The sequence below is a fragment of the Furipterus horrens genome, unplaced genomic scaffold (assembly GCF_987537825.1).
Source record: "Furipterus horrens unplaced genomic scaffold, mFurHor1.1.pri manual_scaffold_5, whole genome shotgun sequence".
Lineage (NCBI taxonomy): Eukaryota > Metazoa > Chordata > Mammalia > Chiroptera > Furipteridae > Furipterus > Furipterus horrens.
Window position 1 is genome coordinate 163,760,213 of NW_028327175.1, and position 12,366 is coordinate 163,772,578.

Sequence of the window (12,366 nt, forward strand, 5' to 3'; positions counted from 1 at the left end):
AAGTTCTTAACTTTTCTTTGGATCAACATCATTTTTATAATCCAATGAAAGCCATTAATCTCTCCCTAAAAAAATGCATATAAAAATATTCTAAAAAAAATTCTATAGAAATTCCAGAGGTTCATTGATTCAGTGTAGTCCTGGGAGCTACCTTGAAGTGGGGAGGGAAGAGCATAAATAAGTGTTATTTCATTAAGCTCAATGAGGCTTTTTCTCCTGCTGTGAAGTAGTCTCCTCTGTCATGAGCATGACAAGAACTTTACAGAAAGGACAAAAAGAAGTTCTGTTCCCATTCGGAGAAACTCCAGTGTAGTTTGACAAGATTCTTGGCTCTTCTAATTTCTCACTGTCGGCTCTTTTGTCTGCAGCCTTTTCACAGTGTGATGGACAATTTTTCTCTTGGAATTCTCAAATACACAGTTGCATGTGTTGAGAGAAAGATGAATTTGAGCAAGAGAATGAGGTAGTTGCTCTGTGGGATCAACCATTAAACTATAAGGAAAAAAGGCTAGAACAGGGATGAGCAGCTGTGGGCCTAATTCACAATGGAGCCTGCAATATCCTTTCAAGATGAAAGATTAGAGAGCTATCTCCCTGTTCTTCTTTCTTAAATATGCCCAGCTATTTAACATGTTAATGGCTGAAACTCAGTAACAACTTCCTCATTGATATTCTCTAACTCGTCACCTAGGGTTTCTGGGTTGCAAGTATATATTTCCCCCCCATGGGACTAAATTAACTTTTAATTTTTAATGAGAAAAACTATGTAGCCCATAAATATTTTTACTTTTTCAAAGTAAAAGTTTCCTCATCATAAATTACTAGATTTGAAGGAGAAGCACAAATTAAATCATGAAAAGTATCTTTCCTAAAAGTCTTCCACTCCTCTGCCTCAAGTACAAGTAAAAGGTAAAAGGATACCTTTAAAATACATTGCAATAAATATTTAGTTTATTACCTAAAGTATTGGTATAGGTGAAAAACTGAGACATTTAAAAAGAAGATAGAGAAATGAATGACACAGCCACACTATTATTAAGGAAAGTGATGATGTTTTGGAATTTACCCTAAAATTGGAAACTCAGATTAGAATGGTCAGCCGTGCCATTCTACCAAATGACAAATTTGTGAACCCTGTCATTGAGTTTACCAGTCTGGGTAGATTACGAAATCTGAGCTAGTATAAACATGGAAATTTTAAATTTGTTATGAGTTGGAAAGTGAAAAGGGAAAACAAGTTTCTACCAACTCACATTACTTTCTTTATAGTAACAACAGTATATCACTTCTTAGGAAAATAGTGGAATTAGTTCTTTAGAAACGTGATGGGAAACAATGGTTTCTTGTCACCACATGCATAGTAATAGAAGATAGATATTTAAGATTATCATTAGGTTCATTATAATAATAATAATGACAACTCAATATGGTTAATAGTTATATATGTGTATTGCTTTATTACCAAAATGTTTTCAATTTTTTTCCCCTTCTTGCAGCTCCTTTACTTGATAAGCAGGGCAAGTATTGTTACAAACTAACCCCTCATTTTATAAGTTAAAAAACTAAAGCCCTAGGAGGCTAAACATCACAAACAAGGTTCCACAGGTACCAGGAGCCAGGATTTGAACACAGATCTCTGGGTCCCAGTATGGTGTGCTTTCAGTGACACTGCATGCTGCCTCCTGAAACAGTTTTAAAGAATGCTTGCCCATAAATAAGGCAATCTAATGGGCTGTTTATTTCTAAAGTGCACATTGCTATGGTAACAAAACCCTCCATAGCAATAAGATCACAAGCACATTTTCCCCCTGAAGTTTAGATTTGATTATGTAATTCCCTAAAAAGAGGAAAATCGTTATTATCAAAACCCGCAGCCCTGGTCTTTAAAATGGTTATGCAGTGCCACCAAGTTAATGTGTTTTGTTTATCTCTATTTTCTTGTGCTACCTTAGACTTACTGGAGAAAAAGAAAAAGACAAGCATGTTAACAGAAATGACATATATTTTGTTTTTAGTAATATTTTTCTATTAAGTATTTGAGAGAGTGTAGTAAGAGCATCTGCCTGTTTTGAGTAGAGGACAAGGAGCCTCACCCGTGGCCATGCAGAAAGCCCAGCAGGTGTCTCAGGGTCTGGATGTGCTCACAGCAAAAGTGGAGAATGCAGCCCGCAAACTGGAAGCCATGACAAACTCAAAGCAGAGCATTGCAAAGAAGATCGATGCTGCTCAGGTACTAATGATGATTTTTAGAAAGGTGGGAAATAAAAGAGAAAGAGAAATGTCCCATAAATAGCCTTTATTTATCCCTCCCCTCCTCCTTCCTTCTCTCTCCTTCTCTCTCTTCCTCTCCCTCTCCCTACTGCCCCCACCCCCCATTACTGTGGGTGGATAAAGGATGTTTCTAAGTGATGATGAATTTCCAGCAGTTACCATTGTTAACACTGCTCCTACTAACACAGGTTTAGACTAATATTTATCTATATTTTAATATAAACATCTTAATTTTGAATAACTTGATTAGTTAAAAGTAAGCACTCTGAATACCAAGAGAATTCTAGTTTCTGATATAGATTACAGTATATTAAAACTGTCTCAGAATTCACAACTGTATTTGGTCATAGCAATATTAAAGAGTTAAAGTTTTCTGATATTACTGTACTAGAAAATGATTTTATCTTACAAAGAAACACAAATATTTGAGAAATTGAAGAATTAATAAGGTGTGACTTATTCAAAGATGAGAAAAAGCTTGTGAATATATTTTATTCTGCTGGGAAGGAAAAAAATTATTTTTTAAAAGGTGAGGGAGGGATTCATTTGATTTTACCTGAGCTAAGAATGTATGCAAAACTATAAGGATGAGCATCATAAAAACTGTTGGTGTGCCTTGTAATTAGTTTTGAAATATTTCTGATTATATTAATTGTAATATAATGTGGTTCACGAATAGATCATAGTGTCCTTCTTTTCCATTTCTATGTGTATAGAATTGGCTTGCAGATCCAAATGGGGGACCAGAAGGAGAAGAACAGATTCGAGGGGCTTTGGCTGAAGCTCGAAAAATAGCAGAATTATGCGATGATCCTAAAGAGAGAGATGACATTCAGCGTTCTCTTGGAGAAATAGCTGCTCTGACTTCTAAATTAGGAGACTTACGAAGACAGTATGTATTTAATCACTTAAATTGTCCTTAAATTTCTTTTTTTTCCCTAAGCACATACATAGTTAAATTCTATAGGTTACATACATGTATGATACTCTTCACTGTATTCTCATTGATTCTGTATTACATGACTAAGTAATATATTATTCTGTTTTATCATTGACACAATTGAAGTTTAATGATTTATTGCTGATCGCAGAGTTTTAAATTAATTTAGGATGATAAGAGCTCCTTTTCTGAAATCTGTAATTTTCATTTCTAAGTTAGGACATATCTGTTTCCCAGGTATATGAGGAAAATAATTTTTGTGTGTAGCTGTGAAAAGCTTCGTGGGGTGGGATGAGAATGGGTGGGGGATCATATGAAGATACGTCCTCCCTTCCTGAGAAAAGTTATTAAGTAGTGATTATAAGAGATCCTTAAGTGCAGCCTCCTCACCACAGCTTCTTTTAAAGGCTTTCATGGCACTTAACTTTGATTATGTAAGAAAGAAGTGTTGCTTTTTTCCTTTTGATAGATATTTTTCTCTCTTAAAAAACAAAACAAAAAAAACCAACAAACTCTTCAGCACATGCTAAAAGAATGAGTTCAGCGTCAAAAGTAAGAGTGGTTTTCTTTCTACTTAGTCCTCCAGCTACTTCAGGGATAGCCACAGTCAAGTATAAGTATGTGTGGGATTCTGCTTTTCATTTAACTTGCATGTTTCGTTTCCTGTACTTCCATGGGAGAGTGCTTAACCTTTTTCCAATGAGAGGTACTTTAGAGTTCTTTCAAGTGTTGTGCTGACTAAGGGCACAATCAATGTTGGCTAAGAAAGCAAACTCTTGCCTAGGACCATGAAATAGGAAATGGGTGGGAGCAGGATAGATGTACTTTAGGCAGGAAGCTGTGGTGATAGAGATCAACTGAGGTAAAAGCTGAAATTTGTATATCAAGCTCACTCACTTGAGGATCTCTGCTTTAGGCTAAAATTTTGAATTATTAGGAAAATGCATAATTTGACATTTGTAAAATATATTGTTTATCTTGCTAGGTCTATGCTCATTAATATCAGCCCATTATTATAGTCTGTTTACATTCATTAGATTTTAAAACACTCAACGTTGGTGACTATATTCTTAGCACCCTAACACAAATCCATAAACTTACATAGCAGGCACTCATTAGTGTTTCTTAATGATAAGGAGAAAATTAATGGTAGTGGTGATACAGCAGATCTATCACTATGTCATACATATATATATGTACATATTCATACACATACACACACACAAATGCAGTCATGCCCTGCTTACTACAGGAATATGTTTTGAGAAATACTTCATTAGGCAGTTTGACATATCCCATTGCTCCTAGGCTGTAAACCTGTATAGCATGTTACTACACGAAACAACATGAGATAAAATTAAGCACAAGAGGAAACGATACAATCAAGGGGCGCAGCGAACATGAGATATAAGAGGCCGCTGCCAGCGTAACAAGGCATACTGTTTTACAGCAAACTTTTTTATAACTTCTTTTATTATCTACTACTAGTTCCATTATAACTACTTTAACTATTACTACACAATAAATGGGGCTCCTTGGGCCTGCCTAGTTCCTCAGGGAACTAGTGTTTTCAGAGATAACAGGCTGATGAGGTCAGCTAACCTAGTGACAACTAATTGAGCTCAGTTTACCAAATGGTTCTTGATTGAGCTAAATGGATCCAAACTTATATTTAATGTCTTGACTGGAAAAAGCTATATGAATTTAGATTATTAATTCCTTATTTTAGGGCCAAATAGATCAACCACTCTTCTTTTAAACCAAATTGATAATCATGAGCATTTTGACATCTTATTAGCGTTTGTATCTGCAATTAAGCCATCTCAGTGTAAGTAGTATTTATGTATGACAGAAAGGCTGTTTTTTTCTCTGCAGGGGGAAAGGAGATTCCCCAGAGGCCCGAGCATTGGCCAAACAGGTGGCCACTGCCCTGCAGAACTTGCAGACCAAAACCAATAGGGCTGTGGCCAACAGCAGACCTGCCAAAGCAGCTGTCCACCTTGAGGGCAAGATTGAGCAAGCACAGAGGTGGATTGATAATCCCACAGTGGATGACCGGGGAGTTGGTAAGGCCATCAGTGCACTTAGCCATCATTATACTGGGCTCAGTGACAATATGCAAGTTAGTTGTTGTTAGAGATCCTGTATCATCTGTAATTAAGTGCAGAAGGGGTTCTTCAGCCACTGGAGTAAGCCATTCTATAGTGTGACACATGCCCTGGCTGATTTAGCTCAGTGGATTGAGCGTCGGCCTGCGAGCTAAGTGTCGCTGGTTCGATCTTCCAGTCAGGGTACATCAGAGAAGGAAAACTCTGACTCCAAAAAACCTCCGCTGCCTTGCGGCATACCTCTTCAGGGGAAAGGCTAAGGGAGTAAACCCCGACAGAAAATCCGGAGCCGGAGTCCCTAAGGCGGTTTGACGTTGTAGTCAACACCGGCAACTCCTGCGGCGCACCTGAACCCAAGCTGTATTGACTCCGTCTTTCCCTTGGATCCTTCAGCTGCGAAGAGAGGGGGGGTCTGCTGCATGGGCAACAGCAGACCCTCCATATTACCCTGCCCAGGCTCTGTAGCTTCAGCGTCATCGCAAGATGTCGATTCAACACGGGAGGAGACAGATACTACCATGTCACTCCCGAGTCGGACTGCACAGCCATTCTCGGCAATGCAGATAGACTCTTAAGAAGCTACACCATCGTCTCTCGAGACGGACGGCTGCCGACGACGACGAGTGTGACACAATTTTCAAATGTAGCTGAGATTTCTGTGATTCAATCAGGAAGTATTAGTGAATAAATGATTTTGCTATGGGAAAATTGAAAGGTCCTAAGGTTGGAGTTGCAGCTTCGAGCTAATTATTTTCACTTTGTGATTTACGCCGGAAGGGGAGATCGAGCTAATTATTTTCAGTTTGTGTATTACTTCCATTTTATCGTATTTCTGTTATTAGAGTTCTTAGAAAGTACACAGTTAAATATATGCTTTAAAGATTCTATCTTATCTATCTATTAATTTATTTATAGAGTATCAGGAAGGGAGGGAGAAAGAGAGGGAGAGAAACATCAATGTGCAAGAGAAACATCAATCAGTTGTCTCTTGCTCACCTCTAACCTGGGGGCCTGGCCCACAACCTAGGCATGTGTCTTGACTGGGAATTGAACTGGCTGCCTTTTGGTTTGTGGGACGATATTCAACCACTGAGCCACACCAGTCAAGGCTAAATATAATTTTTGAAAATAGTAAATGACATTTACTACCAAGGTTATTTTGAATTGGGAGGGCTCCTGCATCATGCAGTTACTAGTAGAGTTAATAACCTAAAATTTTCACTTTTGGGAGATTTTAGGAATGAATCTATAAGAATTTAGGTCATATTATGACAGCAAGCCTGCTGAGGCTGAAAGAGCTGTTTACTTCATTTGCTGTATTCACTGAATAAAAAGATAAATTTTTTAATTGGTGATTCCCAGTGTTGGGGAATCAAGCAGACATATAATTTACTGGTAGAGGAATAAATTGGTAAAACCAAACTTTCTGAATGACAATTCTGTATTCTGCGTCAAGAGCTTTAAAAAAGTTCATACTCACTGAGTCAGCAATCTGACTTCCAGGAATTTATTCTAATTAGAGATGTATATAAACAGAATAAATGTTAAATAATAAGTAGCCAAATAATTATGGTTAGTAAAATATTACTTGGATTTTAGATCATGATTTTTGAAGAATATCTAATAATGTGGAAAAATGTTCATGTTCAATAAAAAGAAACAAGGAATAAGTATATAGTATGACTCCAATTTTGTGAAGGAGAAATGTATATAAAATGTGCACATGCATAGGAACATGCAATACATTAAAAAAAAACTGGAAGGAAAGGACAAATTTATCAATCTGCAAGTGATGGGATTATGTATGGGTGGTTTATCTATTATGTATACTTTTCTGTATCACCCCAGTTTTTTCTATTGTTAGGGGAAAAACCCCACTAAATATTAGTATTAAAAAAATGAACAACTTACCAGATGGCACTGCAGTTGCCTTCTCCAGGTCTTAGTGAGTTTCAGTGTTTTCCTCCTGGTCCAGGTCAGGCTGCCATCCGAGGGCTTGTGGCGGAAGGGCATCGTTTGGCTAATGTCATGATGGGGCCTTATCGCCAAGATCTGCTTGCAAAGTGTGACAGAGTGGACCAGCTGACGGCCCAGCTGGCTGACCTGGCTGCCCGAGGGGAAGGGGAAAGTCCTCAGGCTAGAGCACTGGCCTCTCAGCTCCAAGACTCCTTAAAGGTAGAACTCAAAAACACATATCATTATATTTCTTATGCTTATTTATTGAAAAACTAGGGATGGAGAGTTTTTTTTAATGCATAATTTTTTAGTCAAGGAGAAGTGAAGAGTGTGACCAACGATATAAGGAAATTCAGAGCTTCTTAGGAAAAAGCTCACCAGTGTGTGACAGCAACTAAAGTTGTGTTTCCTGTTTTACTCAGTTGAAGCTATTTCATGATATTTGCTTTATCCATGTATCACCTGTACTGTTTACTCAGTATTTATCTTCAAATGGACTCCCTTTTTAAACAAGAATTTATTTAAAAGAAAATTTTCCAAGAATCCTAACATCATGAACTTGATGAGTTACTTATATTTTCTCTAATATAGTTAAAAGAAACAAATAATTATTAAAATAAAAAGTTTTCTATGTTGCACCTAAAATCATCTCAGGTATTACCAGCTGGTACATGCCACCACCTTGAGAAACTGGGGCTTTTGAGACTTCTTTGCCTAAATAGAGAAAACTTAAATTGAACTCAGTGTGATAACTATGGAAAAGAGCTTTTGATGACTTCTAAGAATTCTAGTCTTTAGACCATGTTAAGAAATGGATACATACATTGGTTATCAAGTTTTTCTAGAAACTCAATTGGAAAAACATATAAAAAAATTCCCATTCTTGATTTCTTTCCTCTTAGTATAAGGGAATGCTTAGACACTTGGCACTGCCTCCACCAAACAACCTTTATAGTCACTTGTGGTCATTACCAGGCCCTTCCAGCATTGGGGATGGTGAGGAACTTACTCTCTCAGGGTCTTCTTTGGGCTCAACCCCATGATTTTCAGTATCATTTTTTAGAGATCACCAAGAAAGGAAGTAACATTTTTTTCTACTAGATATTAATTGCTTAAAGGGCAGGATGCATATCTTACACCTGTTCCATGCTAGCTCAGTATAATTGATACTCAACAGATGTTTACTGAATAAAAGACAAAATGAATGAATGAATGAATGTGTCCGTGAAGTGAGGACATTGGCAGATGTGCTTTTTGGATAATTTTGGAAATTTTCATTTGTAAATGATTTTTTTAAGGATCTGAAAGCCCAGATGCAGGAGGCCATGACTCAGGAGGTGTCAGATGTGTTCAGTGATACCACAACTCCCATCAAGCTGTTGGCAGTGGCGGCTACTGCACCTCCTGATGCCCCCAATAGGGAAGAGGTGGGTACCTGAGGTCTTCCGTTTCTTCTGTTGGTCAACCCCCCCCCCCCCGCCCCCGACACACACATTTAGTAATTATTTATTTGTTTGTAAAGGTAAAATGTGATTTCACTGTACATCAGGTTGGGATGCTGTGGATGAAGGGTGGAAGAGCAGAAGAGGGAAGGCCTTGACGCCTCTTTTTTAGTCACCAAGCGTATCAGTTACATAGTCTTGCCCTGACCGAGAGTGAGTCCAGAGTCCTTTGAACAGTAATGTCAGTGATGTGTTGGTAGACTAGTTCTCCAGGAAAAAGCCCCCCAAATAAAAACCCTTATTTGTAATGTTTGTTGGTTTCCATGTTGTAAATACTCCCATCGTGGCTGTTGCAATATGAAGTCACTGGAAGCAGAGTTGGGAGGAGATGGGCACATTGGTTTCGGTGAGCTGGTGTGAGTTGGTACAGGCATCTTGAGCACTGCATCTGGTCCCCATTCTCCTCGGACCTCATGTGGTAGCACTCCTCTCCTCATGCTCTTCTGTCTACATTGACCTCCTTGCCTTGTATTCCCAGCATTCCTTGTTTATGTTCACGTGTTCTAACCTTGGGGCCTTCATATTTGTCTCTCTGGTCTTCCTGCATAGATAACTATATGCATCATTCACTCACTTTTTTCCAGCTTTCTACTGAAATGTCACTTTTGGGTCATCACCTATGGTAGTAACTCCATTTTTACTCCCAGGGACTTCCTAATCTTCATATGCTGCTTTTCTCCTTAGTGTTTATCAACATTTGACACATTTACCTCATTTTTTGTTTGTCTGTATCCCTCACATTAGCATGAAATTCCATATGGGCAAGGACTTTGCTTTGTCATTACTTTATTCCCGGTTCTTAGAACAATGCCTGGCATAAAGTTGGTAATGAATGAATGCATAAATGAAAGAAGGAAGGAAGGAAAGGAAGGAAGGAAGGAAGGAAGGAAGGAAGGAAGGAAGGAAGGAAGGAAGGAAGGAAGGAAGGAAAGGCTTTCTCAGAAATCCTCCAGGAGACTTTGCTTATGTCTCATTGGCTAGAACTCTGTCATCTGGCTACCCCAGATGCAAAAGAGTCTAGAAAAGCAAGTATTTGGTTTCAGCCTCTTTAGTATTGGCAACAAAGGGAAAGGATTAGGTCAGGCATCCAAGACAATGTAGATCTGGTGGGTGAAGGTTTGTGTTCTTGTTTGTTAAACGACCCCATTTATTTTTCTCTAGCCTAGGTTACTGGGAAGTTCAGCTCATGGTCCCCCTTAGACTGCGATGATTTATATATATTTTTAAAATTTCAGACATCTGTGAGTTTCATGCTAGTAGATCAAACTCTCTGCTGGTCCTCTGCTTCTAGATGTTTCATAGACACCTCAGTACATGTTATCCTTTTGTCCTCTGTCTCTTAGAAATTTATGAGTCACCACTGACTGTTTCCTTCCCTTCCTCTTCCTGCACCAATAAATTAAGGCAAGCTACTTTGATTTCACAAATATTTCTTGAATTGTTTCCATTTTCCATTCATGTTGCCACAGCTCTAGTTCTGAACCTTGTCCCCAGCTGTCTGTACGACTACTCAGCTATGGTTGGTCTTTGTTGCATCTGTCCCTACACCACCAATAAAATAAAAATACAGATCTGACCCTCATATTTTCCTGCTTAAACCCTTCAGTGGGGAGAAAGCCAGAGCTCTAATCTGGCTTCTAATACTGTCTCTATACCTGTTTCCTATGAACCTCTGCCTTTCAGATCATGCGCAGCAATGCCTAATTGTTTATAGTTAGGCATTGCTCTGGTACTCTGTCCCTTCTCCCTTCTATGTCTTTGTTCTTTCTGTCTCTCTGCCTAATTATCCTCTTTCTTATTTTTCAGTTAATTCCTATTTCTCTTTTATCCTAGTATCCTTTACTTCCTGGCAGTTAAATGCCTTTCTTTTGGCTCCCATGATATCAGTGCTTAGCTTTATTATTGCACATAGCACACATCTGTTTATGGGCCTTTCTTACCCCCTAGAATGTGAGCTCCTTGAGATGCAGAAATTTTGTCTTATTCATCTTTGTATCTTCAGTATCTACTCCAGTATCTGGCACATGGTAGGTGCTGAGTGAATTTGGGTTGAGTGACAAGAACAGCAAATTAAGCAAGCAATTTAATCAGAGGGAGAAGCAGACATGGGCCGGGGTCAAGGTGATCAACGAAGTTGATCCAGAGTGTGGAAGAGCAGCCAAGGAAAGACACAAGGAAAGAGGCCAGGTGGAGGAGACAGGGATCAGAAATTTAGGCAGAGATTCTGAGCATTAAATGGCAATAAACCCAGGTAGCTCAGTCCAAACAAGAGGCCAGAATGGGGAAGAGACTTGAGTGGGTAAACACAGAACCCTGGCAATGAGATTGGAGCCCACTCTTGAACCAGGAGACCTTTAGAGATTGTCTGCCAGAACCAAAGCTGCTCTCCAAGTATGGGCAGGTAGACCCTCAGGGGAAGGTAAGGAGAGGATGGATTCTGCTAGGCAATTTCTGACATGCTCTGTGTATAATATAAACCTGATCCAGTGCTGTTTGCAATAACTTGCTCTTTCAAGCACTAATTCCAATAATGTTATCCAAACCAATGACAGAAGATTTTTTGTTATTTTATCTAAGTTAAATCGCCCCCTTCATGGTATGCATCCTTGCATAATATCCATGTCAAAAGAAAAGTTAACTTTTTAAATATTTGAGAGCTGAATGAACAATATGATAGATGGTTTTGCAATTGGGATAATAAAAGTCAGCCATCCTTACTCCTGTGTCAGGCCTGAGTGTGGGCACCCGCTGTGGTTTTTCCTGTGGAGGTCAGGGGCAGAGTTTTTACAACATTAATGGTAGTTGAACAAGTGGGATGCTGTCTGAGGAGGCTGGAGCTCTGTTTAGGACTCTGGATATTCTTGGCTTTTAATGTACCCAGCAATCTACCCTGGAGCCTGGAGTGGTTCTTTAAACTAGGATAAGCCTTTTGGGAATGGGGATTATTTAAGTTTTACATCCTGTGAACTGCATATTACAGACTATATACACAGAGCCAAATGTCCTGTTTGCTCTTGGTAAGCACTAGCTGAACTGAAATTCAAGGGTATGTGATATAGCAAAGCCAGGACTTGGTGTTTGACTAGTCTTATTAACTAGGGTATGATGTCATCTCTGAAGTTTTTGCTTGAGTAGTTGCTGTCTCTGCTTAAAGAGAGACTTTTCCTTATGCTGCCAGACCCATTTTATTTAAATAAAATTTCTTACTGCCTTTGTTTTCCCTCAAGGTGTTCGATGAGAGGGCAGCTAACTTTGAGAATCATTCAGGGAGGCTTGGTGCCACGGCAGAGAAGGCGGCTGCTGTTGGAACTGCTAATAAATCAACGGTGGAAGGAATTCAGGCATCAGTGAAGACAGCCCGAGAACTCACGCCCCAGGTTGAGTGTTGCTCCCTTTTCACCATTTCAATACTCACCATGTAGTATTCAGTAAAGAAGATTAATTATAGAACAGTTTCTGTACATTTTCGAACACTTACTGTAAGACATCATGAAAAAAAACTACACATATCCATAGTGTCAAGATTGTTTTTGCATTGTTTGAATTTTTTACAATGCTAATAAATTAGTTTTGAAAGTAGGAAAAACTA

The 12,366-nt window shown here is 38.8% G+C and overlaps 1 protein-coding gene across 1 annotated transcript in view; it reads left to right on the top strand.

The window, feature by feature from the left end:
- Positions 1 to 12,366, top strand: part of VCL (vinculin) — a 107,758-nt gene that overhangs the window by 79,603 nt on the left and 15,789 nt on the right. The window contains exons 9-14 of the mRNA XM_090278242.1: positions 2,077 to 2,230; positions 2,988 to 3,163; positions 5,087 to 5,277; positions 7,295 to 7,494; positions 8,574 to 8,702; positions 12,005 to 12,154. Coding sequence (XP_090134368.1) covers positions 2,077 to 2,230; positions 2,988 to 3,163; positions 5,087 to 5,277; positions 7,295 to 7,494; positions 8,574 to 8,702; positions 12,005 to 12,154 — 1,000 coding nt within the window. The remainder of the gene's footprint in view (positions 1 to 2,076; positions 2,231 to 2,987; positions 3,164 to 5,086; positions 5,278 to 7,294; positions 7,495 to 8,573; positions 8,703 to 12,004; positions 12,155 to 12,366) is intronic.